The sequence below is a fragment of the Camarhynchus parvulus genome, chromosome 3 (genome assembly GCF_901933205.1).
Source record: "Camarhynchus parvulus chromosome 3, STF_HiC, whole genome shotgun sequence".
Classification (NCBI taxonomy): domain Eukaryota; kingdom Metazoa; phylum Chordata; class Aves; order Passeriformes; family Thraupidae; genus Camarhynchus; species Camarhynchus parvulus.
The window spans coordinates 55,576,650-55,600,981 of NC_044573.1; the positions used below are offsets into that span (position 1 = coordinate 55,576,650).

The 24,332-nt window shown below is 39.9% G+C and overlaps 1 protein-coding gene across 3 annotated transcripts in view; it reads right to left on the reverse strand.

The window, feature by feature from the left end:
* The window catches only part of PLEKHG1 (pleckstrin homology and RhoGEF domain containing G1), a 125,877-nt gene that overhangs the window by 45,078 nt on the left and 56,467 nt on the right, over nt 1–24,332 (reverse strand). For 2 of the 3 annotated variants that reach the window (XM_030945559.1, XM_030945558.1), the window contains exon 4: nt 949–1,487. In XM_030945559.1, the coding sequence (XP_030801419.1) occupies nt 949–1,487 (539 nt within the window). Of the gene's footprint in view, nt 1–948; nt 1,488–7,478; nt 7,858–24,332 lie in introns of those variants that run through there. The other variant, XM_030945560.1, reaches the window with a different exon arrangement.

Sequence of the window (24,332 nt, forward strand, 5' to 3'; positions counted from 1 at the left end):
CTATTGTGGCACCATGCAGCTTAGAGCTGCAGGTGGGGAAGAGCATCTCCAGCTGTCTGATATTTCCTATCTCAGATGACCACATACACCCATCTGGAGCTCTAGGTTCTAAAAACAGCACACTAGGCACTTCTTTGTGTGTTAAACATGTAGGCTACAAATAATAGCCAAGGAAATCAATTGTCATCTTAAAAAATGCAAAGCAGAATGATGCTGATGGCACAGACACAAGTAAGAGTGAAAAGAACAATCCACAGAAGGACTCATCCATTTTTCCCTCTACTAGAAAGAAGAAATGAAAGGTACTGTTAGGCTAGGGATTGCACAAAAATTCTATTGCTGCTAATAAATGCTACACGCATTCAGAATAAGTACTAAAAAAAATGTAATTCCTTTATATTACAGCCAAATAACAGTACTTTCCAGCAGATACATTTGCCATATTTAATACTACAGGCCAAGGACAGAGAGAGAACAGACTGCGGCTGTGAGGTGTATGAAAGGGACAGGGGAAAAGAACTTGCAGGGCTAGGACTCAGGGAAGACTGGGAAAAATCAGTAAGACCCTTCAGATAGAGCATGTGAAAAGGCAGTTAAATCCCTCTTGCTTCTTACTATACATTCTAGGACACAGAGCAATCCAATTTTTTTTTTTTTTGTAAATATAAAAATACTATAGTTTTTTACTACAAAGCATTTATCACTTTTTGTTCACTACTGCTGTCAGCTGTAGGATGTTTTTTTCTGTTATTTCTTCATGAACACACAGTAACATCTTAGATTTACCTAATCAATAAAAACTAGAAACACGCTTAAACAACGATGTTACACTAATTTATAAAGACCAGCAAATGCCAGTTCCACTGTCAGGTCCATCTGTCCTACCGTGAAATCAAGCAAAAAATGGCATTATGGAGCAGTTAACACTGTCTTAACCAAGCCCCCTACCTTGACAATGCTTTTTAGATCCTGCACATACATCCTCTCTGTCTCCAGAATCTCTTGGACGACTCTGTCTACGTAGAGGAGCTTTGGACTGGTGGGCTCTGTGACCAGGGACATTGCACAGTTTTTGCTTGCTCCTTTTGGTTCTGCTTTCCTTGGCATGATTGGCCTTTTCTCAGGGCTTCCCTCAGGATCCTCTTGCTCCACAGCAGAGTTTTTGCGCGTCTTGCTGCTGGAAAATCGCCTGGCTGGGACCAGTTCTAGCTTGATGGCACCTGTTTCTTTATCCTGGTTAAACAAACCCAGGTGGCTGTTTGAAACCAAGGTCATTCTGCTTCCAAAGGAGCAGTGGCTGTCCCTGGAGGATGCGGAGGAGGAAGTGGAACTAAAGCTGACAGGACGGTCACTGTCTGACAGGTCCATGGTGTTTTTCTCACAGTAGCGGTAAGATCTGCTCTCCTTGTGCAAATCTTCCTCCTTCTTCTTGGAGTCAAGGGCTTCTGTCACAGTTGGTACAACATCAAGAGGTAAGTGGAAGTCATCTAAACAAACAAACAAACAAACAGAAGAAGTTAGTTTATTGTTACTGCTCCATGTAACGCAAAAGTTGACAGCAGATACTTTTAAAGCTTTTTGCATAGAAAGCAGCCAAAACTCTATTTAAACCAAAAGACAACCAGAACAACACGGTCTAGGAGGCACTGTAATGCTTTTTAGGTTGTGGAGATCCCTCAATGAAGGGGGGATCTCCACATTCCCCCTGCTCACAGTTCTGTCTCTGGCACATCCTTCTTCTGCCAGTGTGCTGGGCTTGTCGCTAGCACATCCACTGCTCAGGCTTGGCACAGGAGAAAACCAGAACCAAAACTATTTTCCCTAAGGTTATAAAAGACCTCCACAACTTTACTGGGAGCAGTCCCTGCTATCTCCCAGCTGAGCCCTGACCCTGGCTTGGGAGGTTTGGAAACCTCAAGAAACATACAGTGATTCCAGAAAGTGTCTTTCAGTTTGAATTCCCTAAAGCCAACAGTCTTAAAAAACCTAAAAGCAGTTATCAATTACCAGCTCTGTGGCTTGCACAAAAATACTAAAAGCAGAATGATTTCTCAAAGAAAATAATGTAGTTTCTGAAGCAAGAGTCCCCACCGGAAAGAGTGCTGCCAAATAATTCAGTTTTCTACTGGGAAAAATAAGTAATTCTAAAACTGGTCTGCTCAAGCCAGAATATTACCCCCTGCTGAACTGACCCAAAGCTGTTTTTCAGATCAGTGCAACAACAAAATAAGATGTCTGTCTTCCTGTTGGCATTTCAATTCTGCTTTATTTCCCTTGCCAAACTGCCCTGCAGGACACTGTCCACAATGCAATGCAGATTTGTCTCTGGCCAAGTTGTGTGTGATACAGCATAAGAATCTGCAAAAGTAGCTACAGGTAAATTCAATACTTAAAGCTCTGTTTCAGTAAGAAATGTTCCCCAAAAAAAATCTTGCCACAAACTCATGGAATTCGTAATGCCTGTCCTGTGAAAAAAGGGAAACTTGTGACAATTTAGGAAGAAAAGCAATGGGTAGCACTGAAGCTACCCACAGCACGGTAGCTTAGTCCTTATTTTAGTCCAGTGACAACTTTTCAAAAATTCATACCAGTAATTACAGCTCTTGACAGCAGTTTCAGTAAAGAAACCATAAAGCTGCAAATCAAACCCGCCCAACCTTTAAGGTGGCCCTTCTTGAACTGAGTCAGGCTTGCTGTGTAATTACAAGCAGAAACCTCCTGGACACGCAGCTCCTGCAGCTGTCAGAGCAGGGGGAGGATTTCATCCAAAGCTGAAAGGAACTCTCCCATTTTTCAAAATAAATCCAAAGCGAACAGAAATAAAATACCAGAGAAGAATGTTTTGATTTATTTGGTCTATCTTGAATGCATAAGATTTCATTTGTATGTGAGTAATTACTAGCACCATTTCAGTCATGATGGGATTAGCTTTCTATTAAGAAGAAGTATTGCCCTCAAGGTGATGCAAAGAACTAACACTGAGAGTAATTTGCTCATTACAAGGATTAGAAATTGGCCATTAGATTAAAAACCTAATTCAGAAAGTCTTCACCTCTGGTTTTATCTTGTAGTTTGAAAATCTATAGCCTTTCTTTGTGCCAGGTTCTTCTAGTTTTGGAGCACAGAAGCATATTTTCTTACCCTTTTTGTAAAAAAATCACATCAAGTATCAATTCAAAAATAAGATATAAAACAATAAAATAGGGAAAAAATAAAACAGAAAAATTAAAAGAGAAAATTGAAATTCTCTTGTTTCTATGTGGGTACAGAAAATGATGTGTGCCTTGCTGTTACTGGTGATAAGAAAGTATACATTTTTGATAAGAAAGAATGTATTTTTGTTATCAGCTTTGGATCATTTTTCAGATTCAAGTTAGAAAGCATAACACTGCTGAATGAAAAATGCCCCCTTGAAAAATGTGGAGGATAAACAAGATAACAGGAGCAGCACTTCCGCTAAGTTACTCCAAGGTATTTTACTAAAATTACATGACAAAGAAACACCTGATTAGCTACATTTAGGAGGGAAGTAAAGGCAAAAATCTTATGAAATTCCATTACCCCACATTCTTTTCTTCCTGTTTCACTGACATATGGTCTGCCTCTCAGGTAATAATGCAAAGGCATTAATAGTAGTATTACAAAAATTCTTCACAAAAAGAAGAGTTTTTGCAATATTACAAAAAGTAGCTTCACAAAAATTTTCAGTAATATAAAAATTAGAAGCAAAATACAGTTCATATCAATGACAGTGGAGTCAGAAAAAATAGTAAGGTAGTTTTACATAGGACACACTTGTAGCCAGAAGCATTAGGAGAACCTAACATGTTTTAGAAAACCAAAGTAAACCCACTTATTCTCTTGTTTAATGACAGTGTCATTGCTTTCTAAAAAAGCTGAGGATTAGTTGGAATAGTTAAAATGGGCTTGCTCTTTAACCTGCATTCCCAGTGACCTTGGCAAACCTCAGGCAACTGCAAGGCATGGCTAATTAATTGCATGCAATATGGTTGATTCAAGTTCCTCTATTTTTTATACAAATTGCTATTCCTGTATGTTTCTACATAAATTACACCATACTAGCTATTTTCTACTTGGTCTGTTGTGTCCTCAGAGCCTCATCCTCACTATTAATCTGAAAAGTTACTTTTTACTTCATTTTTACTCCTTTCCCAGGCAGATATAAATTGTCACTTGGCTTCTCTGTGGAGAGTTCTGTTACAGTTCTGTGCACTGTGTCTCCAGCCAGTAAAATATGTTTCTCAGGGTGCACTCTGATGGTGCAGGAGCCCAGTGTTGCTGCAGAGCAGCAGGTAGGCACCTGGGCAGCTGGCACACCTGGAAGAAAGGCAGGGCACAGCAGAGCGGGGATTTCAGCATGGCACGGAACCAAGAAGCAGCTCCCTTCCCTCAGCTGGCAAGTTCTATACCAAACACCCTGCTGATGGAAATCAGGGCTTGGGGGCACGCCCTGGTTCTGCCCAGCTCTCGGTTCCTGCCTCAGGTATAGGGAGCTGTGAAAAACCTATAGCCCTTCCCAGTAACACTGCATCTGTCAATCTTCCAAGGCTTCACAAGTTTGTCTTCAGAAACCCATCTGAGCATTGTAATTGGCACTGGTGAGGCCACACCTCAAATCCTGTGTTCAGTTTTGGGCTCCTCATTAAAAGAAATACACTGAGGCGTTGTTGGAGTGTGTCCAGACAAGGGCAACAGAGCTGGAAAGGGTCTGGAGCACAAATCTTATGAGGAGCATCTGAAAGAGGTGAGGTTATTCAGTTCAGACAAAAGGAGGTTCAGGGGAGACCTTATTGCTCTCTATAACTACCTACCTAAAAGGAGGTTGTAGCCAGATGGGGTTTGGCCTTTCCTCCCAAATAACAAATATTAGGACCAGAGGAAACAGCCTCAAGTTGCACCAGGGGAGGTTTAGATTGGATACTAGGAAATATTTCTTTACCAAATGAGCTGAACAAGAGTTATTGCCTCAAGTGCCTTCAATCCAGACCCAGAAAAACCAATGACTGGTATCCCCACAATTGCACTGAAACAGGGGTACACAGGGAAATGGTGGAGTCACCATCCCTGGAGGTATTTAAAGGACGTGTAGATGTGGCACTTGGTGACATGGTTTAATGGTGGAATTGGCATAAGTACTGGGTAACAGTTGGACTTGATCATCTTAAAACACTTAGGTAGGAAAATAACCTCTACAATTACCCTTGCTGTTAAAATTAGGAAGAGTTTTTAGATGATTTCTGCAGCCACAAGGGCATCAGGACAGAGAGCAGTTGAATGGAGTTCACTGCCACAGCCACATGCCCATCCTCTTTTCTCTCGTCAGCGTCTGTATTTGGCTTCTCAGAACTCTGAAGGGTAGTTTGCAGTTGTACCACATAGTAACTTCACCCTCGCACCAGCTACCTAAGGTCTGTAGCAAATGCCTGGTGAGAAATTCACCAATGAATTAATGATAGTGAAGAAAGAGTAAACAGCCTTACCCAGGATTGCTCTCTATGAATCCTAACTGACCCAGTGCCTTTGCAAACCCTGTAACCTCTTGCAAATTTCTATCTTTCATAGAAACTTACTATAAAAAGCAAGTAATTGGTCCCATACCCTGTGGGACTGATTTACAAGCCCACTCCACCCCAAATTCCCAGTTTCAGCAGCAGCATCAGAGGGTAGGTGCATTCATCAAAACTCAGTCTGCAAACACTGTGTGAAATCGTAGGTACCCCCAGAGCGTGCAGAGGCACACACTCTGAGCAAGTCCTCTATACCCTGACCCATGTCTGGCCTGGTTCACTGCTTTTTTTGTTAGGCTTTCTTTTGGTTACTGAACCTTTTCAAGGATGAACCAAAATAATATTGAGAACTTTTGTCAGCTGTGAATAACGGTATTTAACTCAGTCTGGGGAGAAAAAAAAAAGAAATCTCCAATTTGCATACTTTAATTAAGGAATAACAGTAATTACTTGTTAGTTCAGCACTGAAAGGAGGATAATTACTACTTGTCCCTGCTCACAAGGAAATGTGCTCCCCAAACAAGGTCATTTCTTGTTTGTGCCTTTGCATTAATTCAGTTACTCTCTCCCCCTTCCTAGCCCCTCAATGCTCCCTGCTCCTGTGTCACACACACACTGGCATGGCACGACCCCAGAGTGCTCCCCAGCAAGAACAATGACACGTCCCTGCTCCACAGACATGCAAGGGCAAGGAATACTACTGTTTCATCCCAACAGGCAACTCTAATATTAGTTACAGGGCTGAAGGCACATGCAAAACAACCATCTTGGCATGTCTCGGGTTTTCATTGCACAGTCATAAACAAGTTCTCCCCAAAAATGCATAACTTTCTTCTATCACTTGCTTTTCTTTAACAAAAACCTCCTTCCTGTAATTATATTCATGGTAATGATAAATGGGTTTCCATTATCTCTGCAGCTTTGGCTATGCTAGAACATTAGTACACAACGAGAGATAAAGTGCTTTGTTTTTAAATATAAAATTGACTTAAAGATATCCAAGTCCTATCTAAACACAAGTGTTTATTCTTCCAAGTTGTTTACTGCACATGAAATTTTACAACATACTGCACAAGTAAAAACTCCAAAGTTAATTTATATTCATGATTAGCATTGTTGCTGCCTTTCTCCTGGCAAGAAAAAGAGCACCTCAGGTGTTATCTACAAAGGCAACATTACCAGAAATTACAGTCCTCACAACCTCTGGAGTTTAGCTACCAAAAAGCAATGAGACTACAAGAAGTATCTTTCCTGGTTTTTTTTCCCTGAGATATCTTCATATTTCAAATAAAGCATTCATACTGTGGATACAAGCAAACTAGTTGAGAACAATTTCTACATTCAGTATCAAATCCAAAATGCAACACGGAACTGAGAAACAAAAATGCTCTCCGGCTTCCTGAGAAAGATTAAAATCCATCCACTACCAATCCCTAATGATCTCACATACACTCCCTATATCTTCTGCTCTGAATCCTGTCCAAGTGAAGGTCAGCAGATTTTAATCACTAAATTTTGTATATGAACAAGTATCAGTTCTAAAACTAACACCCTCTGTGAAAAATAGCACACTAGAGAGCTACAATATTTGCAGGATTAGATTTCTAGCCTGGACTGTCACAAACGATCCTCTGCCAAGTATTTTAACTGAACTTTGAGGAACAGAAATCCCATTTATTAGAAATCTCACAACAAGGGAAAAGAGTCACCAACTAATGTGCTTCTATCAGTCCAACTACCATCCCCCCACCCCCACTGCCCGCAGTACATAAAGCAGAATAGCCTCTGTCACAACCCAGCACGCTAATACCCGAGAACATTATTGCAAGAGAAAATCCTCTGCGACAGTATCTCACCGCTGAGGAATGTCTCTGGCTCCTCATACCCGGGCTGAACAAGTCCTCTCTCTTTTCCAGTCCTCCCCAAACGAAGGAAGAGTCCAGGACCTACCTGTGCGGCGGAGGGGAGAGAGGCACGGGCTCTGACTTCAGCTGCTCCCAAATTAGCTCATTGGGCACTCAGGTAAAACGAGAAGCTCCTACTAGTCTGTACAGCTCCTTCGCCAGAAATATTGCATGAGTCAGCTTTTATCTATCAAAACCCTAAACACAAAGGCTTTACAGAAACCTGATTCACAACTTTCTCGTCGCCTTTTTCCCAGCGCACCGGCAGCCTTCGGCATCACTACAAGCTTTAAATGACACATGACATCATGCAATTCAGGGACAGGACAATGGGCATCGCCGTGGGTAACTTTAAAATGCATACTTCACTGAGCAACACCCACTAACTTCCATTTTTCCAGGCACAACACCGAGCAAACATCAAATAGAGCCCCCACTTCCACAGCATTTGTTTGCTTGATTTGTAGACAATATTGATAAGCATGTAAAGCAAATAAATCACTTGCTGGGACTGTGAAATTTCTGTGTTTATGTTAGAAACTTCCATGAACTTGCAATATAATAGGACGATCCTGGGAAATAGAAGCATTCTGGATCTTATTCGGCCCTAACATAAACAGGAACAGGCTTTTGCAGAGTGCTTGCAAAGCTTCAGTGGTTTGGGGTTTTTTTCAGGGCAAGAGAAATGAATTTCAGAAGAAAATGTGAAAACCATACCATCAAGTGTTCTGTGCTAAATCACAATGAAGACAAGTAAAAGGAAAAAGAAAAAAAAAGAAAGAAAAAAAAAGGAAAAAGAAAGGAGAGGAGGCAGTGAGAGGAGAACCAGGAGAAGAGAAAAGAAAAGATGAAAAACAGAAAATAAGAGAAAAGGATATAGGCTGGTGCTAACCTGCTAACCCATGAGAAAACTGGCATCTCCTTTGCCTGCAGAGGGTGTGGTGGCATTTCCATCTTGGAGCTGGGAGGCAAAAGAAGTCAGAAGAGGTCCCAGCTGCTGGCACCACTTTCCAGGTGTGCTCTCACAGCTGCATGCTGAAATGTAGCCCACAAAGAGGCATTCTATCTTTAAAATTATACTTGAAATCCACTGCCTATGTCCTTGCACATTGACACAGCCTCAGCTTCATTAAGAGTATTCCTAAAGAGCACAGTCCTTGAACAATGCCTTACAGCAGGAAACTGGAGGTAGAAAAGGAAGCCTTGAGACCATTGGCAAAGCTGTGAAACACTTTGATCTGAACATCAGGGCTCTTAGGGTGAAAGTCCCTTTTACCCAGGCTAAGAGATCAGGTGTTTACAGCCTGCCATGTTGACATCACAGATCATTGAGATATGCTTCCTCCTGTATTCTCTGGGTTCTCCCACAGCTTCTGAGGATTTTTTTTAAATACTTACATATTTACACGAAAAGATCTTTTTGCAAGATCTGTGCAAAATACTTTGGAGTGAACTACCACATATTTTTAAGTGCTGGACACACTCAAAGGCATGGAATGGACAACACTGGTGCCAAAATTTTCAGTACATCTACAATGCAGCACCCAGCTTCTCAAATCACTCGAATATGGCAAATATACCATACATTTGCTATGCTCCACATGCACGCGTATTTCTGTCAGGAGCTAATGATTTACTCCTCTGGACTTCTGCTTCCTCACAACTTGTGCCCACCTTGCCTACAAAGCTTCTATCACCTCCAAGTCAGAGGTTTGAACTAATTCCTGGACAGACCTGTAGAGCATTAACCAGACATAGAGCACTACTTGATCGATTCTGAGAAGTCCTAAGAAATACAAGTAGTATCAGCAGCTTCATCATCTAGTGGTGACAAAACTCCTGAACTCTGAAGCCTCAATGACAGAATGTGCCCTACATCTGTTTCAGTGGGCTGGGTAAAAACAGGGGCTGCAGCTTTGCAGTGTGAGCTTTAGCTGGTTCAGTCTGAACCGGCACAGGGAGCTCTCGTGAGCACTCCTGTGGGTGGAGGAAGAGGGAAACTGAGCTGAGATCTTTGCTTTGCTCTGTCTTGGTCTTTCATCTCTGCACACCCACAGTTGACCTTACCTCTCCCTTCCATCCCCATGTATAAGCCAGCAGAATTTCCCCCCACACATAAGAATTTCCCCAAGAACAACCTCTCAACCTCCATCATTTTAAACATGCACAGCTCTGAGAGCTGTCAGGGCCGAAGAGTGGAAAGCAAAAAGCCTCCTGTTTTACTGATGTGCATCACAAATGAAACAGTACACAGATGGGTCAGAAAAATAATGGGCTGGCCCCACTTCTCATTTTCTGGTACTTTTGTTTATCTGCATTATGTTTTAGGAGTTGCATACCTTTCTCTGCCCCAGCTTCCTGCTTCCCTCTATTGTATGTACAGTGGCATAAAATCACATTTTTAGTGTATAAGGATTAAGATTTGAGAAGGGTGACCTGTTTTTATCTTGGAACAAGGCTTTGATTTTTCTAAACTTCAACAAAAAGTGAAGTTTATAGATGTTAAGAATGATGTTATTCTATAGTTCCCAGCTGGCTAAGAATTTACTGAAAAATAAGTAATCCTCAGCAAAACTTTAAAAAATCACCCCTAACTCAACCACAAGGTACATTCAGGCTAAAGGACACACTGACATCTTCCCTGGAAGTGCAATGTAATGTATTAATAACTCTCTGCAATGCAGTAGCTATTTAATCTGTACACAGTGCTGCAGAGACACCTAACCAAAGGAACAAGCCATCACATGCTGCTGATGTACTGCAACACAAACAGAGCATATGGATCCAATCCTCCATTTATAGGCCTTTTAGAAGAATTGGTTTGCATCTCCTTGTCAATTTTGAAGGCTGGCTTCTCTCCTCTTTAAAAAGAATTTTAAAAAGGCACAGTTCAATTATTTTCTACATCAAATGAAAACAAATGAAAATTCAGTGAAGATTTGTAGAATATGGAATTTGCATATGGAGGAATAACACCCTAGATGACAAGGAGGGGCAATACCCTAGATGACAAGCAATCAAAGCTTTTACATCCTTTTCTTTGCTCCTACTGGCATTTAGTGAAGAAGTGTAAGAAATGTGTTCAACAGGACGCTGCTTGAACGTTATAGTACTTTTACACTCAAACTGTTGTGCCAGAATGAAAATCCACATGTAGCCTTCCTTCCACTCAGCACCACACAGGATCAGGCCTTGGTTCCATCCTACACTGTATCACTGTAACAGTGCCTGGACACCACATTTGGTTTTTGCTTCTTCCTGGACTAATTTGGGCAAATGTCCTGTCAGGCCAACATGTAACACACTGCTGCTTTCAACTTCATCTAAGCAACCTGAAGTTGCTATAGAAGTTCACAACTTTTCAAAGCCCACTGCAGCATGAACACACAGAGGGTCTTGTGTCAGCCAATATAGCACACATTTGTTGCTTTACCAAGAATATTGGGAGGCTTTAAGACTAAAAATTGTTAACTGTCTCCCACTTTAAAGGAGATAAAATAAACTTTAGAGAGTCAACACAGTTTCAGAAGAAGGAAACACAGCATCTATGAATCATTCTTGCTAGTTCCCATGAAAAACTTAATTGTGTGACCCTAAAGAAGACATTCTTTTACAACTCACCTCTTTCAATTTCAATTGTAACTACATTATCTAGCACACACAGATTAGTTCTTTTAAATTAATTTTAACAGTTTTTTTGTTTGCTTCTGCCTCCAAATTCTCTGTTGACTTACAAATCTTCCCAGTGAAAATCCTGCATGAAGCAAAACACATTTTATAAAAGCCAGTTCTCTGATATAGCAGACAATGTTAGATGCCAAATAGAAGTGAGTTTCAGAAGCTTTAAATAATTGATGGTTTTCTTTAAATACAGCTAAACGATCTCTCCCATTTGGTTTCCAACTAAAGCCACTTACTGGAACCTCCTCTGCACCTCAGGAAGCAACCAGAATTTTGAAACAGAACTGAAATAGTAACAGCAGGCTCCTCCTAACAGATGTTCACATTTACAATGAAATGAAAACTTTATTCTGTGTTTCCTCTCTTGAATAAAAACGTAAGCTGTAGAAAGCAGTGTTCATGCTTACGTCTTGGAGAGAAGAATCTTTAAATTCTACACAGGTTGGAACTAAGACATACTGGTGGTGTGGCTGCACCACAGACTCGCTCTGGCATTTCAAGTCAGTTGTTTCCTTGTGCTCACCCTCCTAGAAGGGAACATTAGGTCTTATTTTTAAGGTGGCATTACAACAGTAAGCTAACAGCTCTCTCAAAATCCCAGCTCAATAGGAACATACGCAATGACAGTTAAAGGACTCTGGATTTAATAAACTATTGCAGTGGATTTTTAAAAGATACAATCATCAGTATTTCTGACATTTCACAAACCTTTAAATGAAAAGAAACAAAAAGAAACCAAGCATATGTTCACGTTCAAAGGAGTTTAACATACACAGTGTCTTCTCACTGTATTGCCTCTACAGCTAAGTGTGGAATTTTACGTAAATAAGGTCAAGTAGACTAAGACTGCCAAATGGCAGCGAAATAACTGGTCACAGCAGAAAAATCAAAGGTGTCTTATTGCTGCCACAAACAGCAGATGCTTAAAAATGTAGCCACCCCAGTTATTCATTTTTTATTTTCTACTTATGACCCTGTCACATCAGGACTGCTGTTTACCTTGATTTGGTCCTTACAAATTACCCCTTGGGAGAACATCTGCATTTTTAAATTATGGGAATCATGTTTTAACACCTTTCCTTTCAATGTCCTTGCCTGTTGCAATACAGAAAATACAGTGCTACATGAAAATGAAACTTCCCTTCCTTGTCATTCCATTCCCTTCCCTGCCTTGTCAGCTCTTCAGGCATGTTTACGAAAAGCCACTCCAATAGATCCAGGTTTGTGATGCAGAACCCTTCACAATGCTTTCAGAGCTGCTTTAAGGCCCTTCTGCAGCATCTACAATACTTCCTACTACTTCTTTGCTGTTATTTCATGAAGACAAACCATTGAGTGCAAAACTCCTATCCCAACAAGCAATACCTTCCTTAGAGCTTTTGTATTCAAGAAGCAAAACATGAATTGAGATTGAAATCTCTGCAATGTCAGTGTACAGAGCAGTGCAGCCTCTGCACCCATATGCAGATGGTGTTAATGCCTGCAACACTTATTGACATATCAGAATTCAAGATTAACAGTGACAACAATCACACTTCAGAAGCCAAGGGGCAAGAAGGAAACAGATTAGAGGCCCAGACTTGGTTACAGAGAACATTTGGTGCATAATTCACAGCAACTGACTTCCTGAGTCATAAGCCTTGCTCTGTGCTTTCTTATCAGAGCAATAAAAAGCTTAATTTGAACCAGACAGTCATTTTATTAAAGCTATATATATTGCAGAATCCCTGTGCCTTCTTTACCAACAGCTACAGAAAAATAATCCTATTGACTTCAAAGTATCAAAACTCTCTTAACATTCCTATTCAGGAGTATAGCCATTGAATTTTATAGACATGTAACACCATACAGAAAGTTAGTAAAAAAAAAGGGATCTTCATATTTCTTCTGACCATTGTATTTATTATGCAATTTTTTGTCAATCTGGAGGAAAAAAACCCTGACAAATGCAAACAAGAGAGGGGCATGAAACCTCTTAAAAATGGACCACTTTGTGGTTCACAGCAAGGTAGCTGAAATTTAAAACATTTACGAAAAGACATCAGATAACAACTGTCTGCTCCTATCCTTCTGCTTTTCTGGCTTTTGTGGCCAGTACCATTTTACTTCTCTTTTGCAGCCTTCAAGCACTTCTATATAGGCCAGTTTCAGAGTTCTTGTTAACTACAATAAACAACATATAACCCATTGGTGTTTAGTAAACAACTCAGATGAATCTTCTCAGTGTTTAGATCAGAGACAGGGAAAACAAAACCTTATACTCCTATTTAAATCCAGTTTATACAGCTAAAGCAGTTATTTCTCTCAGATTTTTCCTTTGCATTTTATAGTTCTTCTACATAGGGACATTCAGTCCCACCACTTTCCCTGTTTGGGTTTTCCACTTGCTTGTTTTCTATGACAAAGAAGTAGCAAATCCTTCCGTTTTAAAATATTAGAGACAGAATCCAAATCAAATTCTCAAATCCAAAACACACAGACTGGACTTGGAGAAACCTGGCCACAAAGGCCAATTTTGTGGTCTAAGACAGGTGAGGGTGGGGGGCTGAGGAGGAGAGGTTGTATTAACTCTGTGGTGGAACTGCAAGATTTTCCCAACAAGCCATTTGGGAAAAAATGGCTTGTTGGGAAAAAACAATTCTTTTTGTTATTCCTGTTTATAAAGAGAACATCAAAGCTTTCTCAACTCTCTGGCCTACACACATGGGAACTTACAAGGTAATTCTCTTAAGAGCCATTCTTATGACTTATCTAGAGTATCTTTTTTTTTAAGAAACACCCAAACCTCCACACAGTTAAACATTTCTCTTCTTCCAAAACCTGTGACCAAATTTAGACCATTAAGCTGTAAATCCTCAATGAAATAACTTCTGTTACGTAATTTCAAATGTTACCTTCCAGCTTCCCTCAGGGAAAGCTTTCACTTAACATTCAAACATGAAACCCATCATGAGGGGGAAAAAATCCTTCCCCTCTCTTCCATGCTCTCCCATGGGCACACTGCTGAGCAGTAGATCCCCGCAGGGGATCTGCACAGATGATCGCTAAACTGGCAGAGCAGAGCAGCCCTGAGGAATGGCCAACTGCCCCCAGGCTTCTCCCAGCCCTCTGACAAGGAGGCTGCAAGCTGAAAATCAGTTTCCCCCACTCTGCCCTGACATCCCTGGCGCCCCGAGACTCTTCCCAGCTGAACAATGCCGCGCATTCACTATTGAGCTCCGCGGCACAGACACACCAGAGACGCACTGAGAGGCCGCTACGCGGGCATTGTTCCACAGCCCTCAGCCTGCTACCACAGCTATTAGCTGGCATGCTCACTTTTCAAACCCTCATCTCTTTGGAAACCCTGACTACCATTATTTGATTACAAAAGAGGGACAGGTTAAAAGAAGTTTAGCTGGGCAGTTCCCTACTCTTCCCTCTCTGGCATTACTTATAAACTATGACTCACATAGGCAGAATTTCATTCAGAAGCATTCACTTTTACATTTATATAGAAATTCTGTCACTATTGAAGTGTTCCCTTAACAAAGATCTTGACAAAAGATTTGTGAAGTTTTTGTAATTAAGTCAGTAAGAGAATGCAAACAGATGACCAGCCATAACAATTTAGTAAGATGATGAAATTATTTGCAAGCTGGTTCAGTTCAAGTAACGTCATTCAGCAAAAGAGAAGGATGGTGGGTTTACTCAATTTTTTCTTCTTTTGCACTAATTTCTAAATACAGCCATGGATGAAATCAGCTATACTTATTTCTGTATACAAAACCATGTATCTCTTAATACCACAGGCCATAAGAATGGCTATATTCTTTGCCAGACCAAGTAGCATGAGAGTACAAGTCCCTTTTACAATTGATCAATATCACTTAACAGAGCAGCAAAAGATACTAAAATTTCCTCTTCAATGATTTTTCAATTAATACATGTTCTTTATAATGTAAAACTAATGGACTTGAAACACTTCAAACCTTTAAACTATGCACAGACCCTGCCAATTACAAATTCATTGCAAAATATTTTGAAGGTTAGAAAAACAATCTGGGAGAAACGTTCCACTCCTGATGAAATTACAGCAAAGTCCTTTGAAAATAATGACAAAGGCATCTTGCACTGAAGGCCTGAACACTTCATAGCAAGAATAGCCAAACTGACTGTGGTCATATTGCTGCCTTTTGCATGGCAATTGTTACAGCTAATCTTGACTCAGAAAAATGCAACATCAAAAACTAAAGAGTGCCACAGCTAAACTGTGACATGAACAAGCACATCGATGGAAAGAAGAGAAGCTGCCCGTGGATCACCATGGGTAAGAGATCTTCAATGGCAAAATTACCAGAGAGAGACTGGTAAAAAGCGACTCCCAACAAGCACAGTACAGATTCACTGAAATTATCAAGAAGAGGCTTCAATATCCATAAGCCCCTTTGCCCTTTAAGGTGTAAGAATATGAAGTCATTTGTAATATTCAATGAACAGCATTGACACAAACTGTTTCTAGATGTATCTGCCAGAGGACTGTACAAAATCTAACCCAGTTTGATCACTACATTTAACATATACATTTAACATATATGTTGGATATGTGATTATTTAGAACTCATACTCAGGGAAAAAAAAGGAGAACATTCAAGAAAAAATCCTGATACAGCTGATAATTTATTGATAATACTTTCACATCAATAACTCTACAATGGAAGAATACTGCATAGGGAGAAATGTGAGAGGATGAAAGCCCAGGAAAGTAAGAACAGAATACCTAACCACTCAATAGTGTTAGCTAGTCGCCACTGCCAATTTGTAAGATTCTGAGTTGCTGGCTTCCATTTTATAGATTTTCTTAGCAGTCACAGTAACACTGACATACAGGGATGGGACCAAACTAGTATCATAGGGATTTGCCAAATTTGTAAGTGGAAGGATCATGAGGTCTCTTCATTATCAAGTTATATTTACTATGTAAAGGATAGTTCAAACTCCAAGCCTCACTATGCCAGCACTATCTCTCACATCTAAAGGTGGCAAGAAGCATATTTAAGATAAAAGATGTGAAAATCACCATTAGCAAACAGGAAAACAATTATGCAGTATGCATTGAGTGTGTTATACTGGAGCCCACCATTCCCCCCTCCCCCAGCCCCTGTATTGACACTCCTTCCTCTTATGTTTGCTTTCCTCTTTTCAGACTAACACAGTTGGTTTAGGAACATATCACTGATACCAGTGGTTCTGCTTTGAGCCTGTAATATTACTCTGCACATAGTGATGTAGCTAGGAATCCCTCCTTAGCACTCCCACTTGCCCCTTTCATTTATCCCCTTTGTTACAGAGATGAATGGCTGTGGGCAGTGACAGCTTATACTTTGCACAAATAAAGGTAATTCACTATGCAACTCCACATTCTCATCTGAAAGAGATTCATTTTAAGGAGGGTAAAAAAAAAAAAGAAAGAAAAAAAGAAACCTTTGGACTTGCCAAAGCAGTACAGAAGGGATGTACATGCAGCACGACAGAGTTTTCAAATTTCCAAAGTGCTTAGACATGGACTTTTTCCATGTGAGTTTTAAGGAAACATTTACTGTATTTAAATCAGAAGCTAAAATAGCCACCCTACTAAAATGGGGAGGGGGGAGAATCATACTTTTCATCAGTAATTAGCTATCAGTAACCCATGAGAATAATGTTTTACGCACTTAGAAGACAAGTTGGTTTTGTCTGCATAACCCAGAGGTGATGCTGCAGTGTCTGCCAGCCCTGTGCTAGGGCATAGCTGGCTCTCTACCACAGATTCCCAGTCCCACTGGCAACAGAAGCCTCAGCCAGTGCCTCTGTAGGGTCCAGAACAGGACTGCACTCATTCTGATACTTTTGGTGCTGTAAATAGACCCTTAGCTGTTCCTCAGATCAGTGCAGAAGCCATCTCACACGTGCTTATAGCACATGTAATCACTGTGGTGTCCTTTGGCATTGCAACACATTCAGATAGGGTTTTTATGACATAAGGAGAGGGAAAAACCTGTCAACTTTATATTTTATATATATATATGGCATAAATATGTGCATAATTATCATCTGTTGCCAGATGATACACCTTGTTTTGAGAAAGAAGGACAAAGCTGGATCTGTTGTCACAATTACAAGTCTCCACTCTTACTGGAAAAACACAGGCAAGGTTAAATAGTTTTGATATAATGGTTATACTTGCCAAGTATGATAAAAGTAGGACTGGCACTGAGCTGCTGAAGCCTGAACGTTTGATAGATGTAACACTCCGAGACAGAAGACAGACAGAACTACTTCTTTCTTCTTCACCCACATGCACCATCAACTTGGGACACTCCTGAGAGTGGGGTCAGCCATGAGAAAACACTTAGTGTGCAGACCCTGTCAACTCATTCCTTTCCAAACTCCCCCATTTCCCTGCTTGTTACAACAGCAAAGGCATTTTAGCAACTTCACACAGGGCTCTGTGGTCTTGACTTTTCCGGCCTGTCTCACTTGCCACATGAACAGAAGGAAAATACAGTTGTGACTTGGCTGAGCCTCCTTTTACAGTGGAGAATCAGTGGTCTAAACTTTTTACAAGTCAATTTTACAGTCATATGTCCAAGAAATGTGAATAAAACTTTTAAAAACTAACTTTTTGTTATGCCACATGAAAATTCAACACAGAATCAGTGAAGGAAGAAGAGGGTCTCTTCTTTTTTTTTCCTAGTGTGCAAAAATCTTGTGTAAACCAGTAGGTTTACAAACCCTTCTGCTGCATTGGGCTCAGTTTACACTCTGATCATAACAAGAGATGTTTCCTTCTGTTGTTGTTACTCTATACTTCAATTCCCCATCACAAACAGCCGGGCTTGTAAAAACAGACATGTCAAAAGGTTAAGAAATGAACAAATAGATTTTCCCCAGCTGTAGGAAAGTAGCTGACAAACCCAACCTTTTGGACCACAAGAAAAAAAGTATTATTTTATACTAAATGTCTGCTATTGATTTAAAATGGAAATAAAGGAGCAGATTAAATTAATCTAGCAAAAAAAGCAAGCAACTACATGGGGAAATATTTTCAGTTTGAGAAAACTAGATGATCTTTAAGTAGGAAGAAAAGAATCTTAAGAGATTATTGATCTGGTGTGTGCATTATTAATACAAAGCAAAATCCATTATAAAAAGTACCCTGTTTAAGAAACTATCATTGAAATATTAACTACAGCATATTAGTAATAATCATGTATCAGCATAAAGGTTGTTGAGTGGGGACTAAAAACATTTTATCATCTATTCCAGAGGTTTTATCAAATTTGTAATGCTCCTGAATATTTGATACTTTGCTTTCAACATTTGGCTTTTATGAAGGATGCAAAATGATCTGTATTTTTCCTTTGCTTACAGCCTTTAAACCCAAAGAAGACGTAAACAGAAAGTTACCTTCTTCTGCAGGGTGGGGAAAGGGATTTCCTAAAGCCTTTCTTTTCTCCTCTTTCCTCTCCACCCTCCAGTAAATGAAATTAAAGGTCAGTAAGTACTCAGTGCAGTGGAAAGCCCCAGGTTACAAAAATAAATGAATTACAAAAAGCTATCCAAAAGTTACGGTAACTGGACATGTATTCTCTAGACTACTACCAAAACCCAGACACAGCTGTGGAAATGCACAAAGTATCTGACATTGCTAGCAAACATGATTAAAGTATATTTATATACATTGCAAAAAAATCCACACCATACACAGGAAAAACACACCTCCCCAAATTTTTGCTCTTGTCACTCAAGACATTAATTCCTGAAGGAAACAATAATATAATGCATTTTCCATCTGCTGTCTTTCTGTCTGTACTCTAAAGGCACAGGGAAAAAATATATCTTTTAAAAAATATTTTCTTAATAAATACTCTTTAAATATTTTCTTACTCCTTTTGACAGACTGTAATGAAACAGTTATCTGGTTTATATGCTAATTAAAATCCTTGCAAGAGGATTAAATGCTAACATAAGGATATAATTGACAGAAAAATGTATTTATGATCTTAATTTTCAGACAAGCTCAGTCTCAAAGCACTCTAAGGGGGTCACTTTAAATCCCTGTTAAGTCCACTGGTGGGCTTGCCTCTCTCCTCTCACTCTGGATCAGACATCTTCAAGCCCACTAAGAGCTTACTCCAGCAGTAATGGTCCTGTGGACACTCGGCTCCCTTTCCACCTGCGCCAGGCTTCTGCTCAAGCTGGGCAGTTGCAGGACTGTTCCTGCCACAGGGAGGGAGTGACCAAGAGTGCATGGCCCAGGGGCTACAGCGGGAGGAGGAATTATCCCCTCTGTCACTGCACCAGAGCTTCCTCTGTGTTTGGAAACCTCGGGGAGAACAAAGGCACCTGCACTCTGGAGCTGCACAAAAACCAGGCTGAGCTAGAAAATATGCCCATGTCCTTGCCTATCAAAGGACCTCAGGGGAGGTGTTGTGGGTTATTAAAAGGCATTAAGAAGCTGATGACAGACAGACAGGCAGACTGACAGACCATATCCTCCTTATATCCGCATTTAAATACAGACTTCAGGTTCAGGCATGCAGTGTCATTGATTAAACTGGAACTAAGAAATCTAGCAACATGTGTGTGGGGGGGTGTGTGTGTGTGTCTGTGTCTGTGTGCATGTGTGTGTGTGAAGAAATGCACACATGGCACATTAGTTTCTGGACTGACATCGCTTCATGTCAGCTGATTCAAACAAAACCAACTTGCAGTAAGCCTCAATGATTTCAGATGCACATTTCAGACTTCCTATCTCTTTCAGAGGTAGTTCCTTTGGAGAGTGTTAAATACACCCTTTTCCTTTCTTCTCACATTCTCCCACAACAAGTATAGTTTCACCTCAATCCCTCCTTTGTAGATCACTTACATGGAGACCAAGACATACCAGTGACTTATTCTGAACCACAGGAAGGTAAACTGTTGAACTTAGAAAGTCAGCAGGCTAAAGGAAAAAGGCTTCTGGAAAGCATTTTTCTCCTATAGCTATCAACTTTTAGAGAGAGCAAATCTTTCAGTCACTAAAGGAAACTAGAATGATATGGGAGGCCACGATCTCCTTAACCTTTAACTAAAGACAACAACTACTTGTGTTTTCACATGTGTCTGCATGTCACACTTCCGCAAATCAATCTCTAGAGATAAAACAACATCAGCAGTGTCAGGAATAGGATATTATGCTGACACCCAAAATAAAAAAGACTTTGCACTTCTATGGTTTATGTATAAACACATCATGAAACATCTCTAAAACACTCCAAGTCTGCAGTTTCTCTCTATATCTTCTGCTTCTTTTCCCCCATCTCAAAGAGAAATGACAAATGAAACATCCAGAATAATGTATTTTGGGTTCTAACACAGCTTTTCATTCTTATACAGCTATGTAAACCCATACAAAATGCAATTACCATGATGATCAAATCAGCCCCACAGCTGATTTGACATTTGTCACTCAGGTAGTGAATTAAAGACATTCAGGTGCTTGACAGAGATGACAGAACACATGCACACAGAGATGGACCAGCTTCAATGGCCACAGTGACTGGTCATCCCAGAGATGCTCAACTCAGTGACTCAAAGATCCTCCCCTAAAAATTTTGTCATGAAAATACAAGGTGTCACTATTTGTCATTTTCCTTGCTATTTCATTCTTAGAAATTAGCTTACCATTGAAATAGCAGAATAAATCTTCTATTTTAAATGACTCAACACTCAATGCTTATTGCACTACATTATATATAGCTGGTACATGAACAGAAAAGATTAACAAAAAAAAAATGCCACACATAGTTTTAAAGAACAGCATTATCAGAAATTTAGAAAATATTCTGGTTTTAAGATCTTACAAGAACTCTAAATATTGGTGAAAACTCTTAGAGGAAGACGGAAAAGGTGAAAAAAATAGGAAAAGCTTACCCCAAAAAACTCTTCCTACAGCAAATGCAGATTCATTTTCTCTGGAAGCATAACTATATACACCATACAGCCCAATTTAGCCAAGAAATAGCAGATAATTAGGTACTGTGCTTCTCAAATATCCTAGAAATGTTATTGTCCAGAAACACACTTGCAGAGTGAGCCCTCCGCCCCACCCCGCCGTGATTACTCGGGCACTTGTGCAGGCCCGGTCGCTCTCCTGGAGACCTTCCGCACAGGATTGACGAGTGGCTAAGAGCCATCCTTTCATTCCAATTTTAAAACCGCAGTTTTGATACTGAGCTGGACATCTGCCATCATTGCAGGCCTCAAAGAGGAGTAAGGCTAAACAAAAAAAAAAAAAAAAAAAAAAAAAAGCGTATTTTGTTCTTTCGGGAAAGTTCTTTTTCCCTGTCTGCTGCTCTGCAGCATCTTCAGCCTCCTCGGGGAGTGCGTTTATTCCACTGCCAGTTTTACATTCCAATTCCAGAGAGCTGCTGGCACAGCAAGCAGTATCTTTCAGTTACTTAAGTTTGGGAGTCCTCCAGGATTGTTTTCCATAAGCTGTCTGGGAAATGCTGCTTGATAAATTCACACTATGTTTAGGACTCAAGCTCCTTGTACAGACTGCAGAAAAGACTGACAGAAAAGACTTTTTAAAAGAGTAGCATCCCCACCACATGCACATACCACATCACCAACCTAGACCCATATAATCTGGCAAGAGAAATAGAAAGAAAAATTCTATTTTCTGCCAAAAGAAAATAAATTAGTTGTATATTAAATCAATTACAATAACTTAAGGACAAAAGCAGAACCTTCTCAAACTTCTGAAGTGCACATCTTTACATATAGAACATCGCTTCCTTTATTCTCCCTTCTAGACACATGGTTAGATTACTGAAGTTACCAAGCAGCACCAAAGCCACAGTGGACATCTCTTTACTAGAAATAGACTATCATGTATCAACTTAACTTCTTTTCCATGGTGTGCATGAATACTAAATTTTCTTCTCTTCAAATACAGTCATTGAGAGACAGAGCTGTTTTCCATTTTGTTTTGGGGGGTTTTAATTATTAATTTTGTAAGTACTATTTTTCCTAATCCAAAACTGAAAGCTTGCAAATCTTTAGAAAGAGGGGAAACAAATGGAAAAGAGAGAAAACACTACAGTCATGCAGCTATGTAAGCAAGAGTCTTCCTTTTTTCTAAGATTATTTTGAACAAAAACACTTATGGTATATGGTACCACTTGCTAGCAAAGCCACACTCACACTAATTGCAGGAGGTCAGTTTCACACATAAATAATGTCAGTAGATAAGCAAAGGGTAGAGCACTGTGCATAATAAGGAACCCATACTGACATTTGAACAGTTGACTCTAGCCCTTAAAGAGTACAAGAGTTTAGGTCCCAGAAGCACCAATTAGCTGTTCAAAGGGCAGGGCACGCCAGATGTGCAATTACCACATGTTCTAAAACACCTATTATTGCTCACCATCACTGGCTGTGTTCACTACTGCTTGTATTATCAGTAGTACAATGCATGCCTCAGTGAAGTTGTTCATAAAGAGTCAAAATATTACTTGAAGTTATCCTAGCATTAAATGATAAGTTCTAGCTACATTGGAGGGCAATACATACAGCGGATTAAGTGCTAAGCTGAATAACAACTACAACTGAATGCTCCATCAGTGTTTGTCAAACAGCTATGTGCATGCCAAGCAATAAATTTGCAAGAAAGCTCACTGTATTTTCCAGACCCTAACTTCAGGAGTTATCACATCAGCAACTACATGCTTCCCAGCATTTATTAAAATACACCCCACAAACCTAAGTAACATACTTCATGGGTGGGGACCAGCCTGCTCATTTAAGCTTCAGGGAAACTACCTGTCCCTTCTTTCACGTGTTCTGACCAAATTTTGCAACAAGGAAGCTGCGAATGGAAAGAGACTAAGTAATGAAGGTTTTTCATTAATTCTTTTTAACAGCTGTGAGAATTTAAGATAAAGTATGTTTACTCCCTAGAAAACATATTAAAGTATGGAGTGAATCAGGGCCCCTAGAGATAAGAAAATCATGTCTTCAGATAAGCTTTACAAAGCTTAATTTTAAATTGAAAAGACTGACAAATCCTGAGATTTAATTAGTACTGGCAGGCCTGGACCACTGGGAACATTTCCATAATTTCAATCATCAAAGTAATTATTGAAGGTTTTAGGGCTGGATGGGGGGAAAAGGAGCTGGGATAGCAAAGAGGAAGGAGCAAAGGAGGCAGCTTGTTTCTCATCATCAGCATAGCAAGTTTTAACTTTGCAGCTCTGCACCTAACTTTGATCAAAAAAGAAAAATAAACTCAACCCAATGATAACACTTGAAGCCTCTGAACAAACAAGCAGAAAACTAATTTCATCGTCTTCCAGCTCCCTCCCTTAGGCAGCACTAAGCAAATGAGCTACATCTTCCTGAACTAAAATTCACAAGTAAATACAGTGTTTGTCTTTTCAGCTCTTTTCTGTATGACCAGGAACAGATTTGTTCCCTTCATTACTGTAATCAGCATCCAAAAATTGGATGTTTTATATCACACTTGTTCAAAAATGAAGTTATTTGACGAATTGCATGCACTTTTCTAATACACCTGAAGAATTTGGAGAAGGCAGGGTTTGATTTTCAGCTGCATGTGTCAAAAAGTACTACTCTGTCAGGTAATACTCAATTTGATTCCAAGTTTCCCATTTTTACAGGCTTGGCTTTGGCCACCACATTCAAATATTAAGAGTGGCTCCAATTCACCAAACAGCAATGTGTGCTTTTATCTTTATCACACATGCTTAACTTTGTTCTTCCGAGCAAAGAATCAAGGTCAGAGCAATCTCACTTGTCCTCTTAAGCAGAGTTCCTCATTTAAATATTAAGCATATCTTACTTAGAAGTTATATGTCCATGAATTCACTCAAAGCATTTCCTACTCTTTTTTGGTTTGTTTTTTATTAAAAGCTCGTCCATCACAATTACACAACCTGCCTAGACTGTGACAATGTCACAGCTCTGTTGTGGAGCGTATCATCCTACAGAGAAACTTTAGTTCTTTATGTAAATATGCATTTTTACAGAGTAATGTTGGAGTGAAAATACAAGAGGGATTTCCCTAAAACAAACAGAAAGGCCAGAGACCAATACATTAAAGGCAGCACTTTTAGACATATCGAGGAAAGGACAGACACAGTCACATGACCGCCTTAGCTATCGATTTTTGAGCACGCAGTGACAACACCCT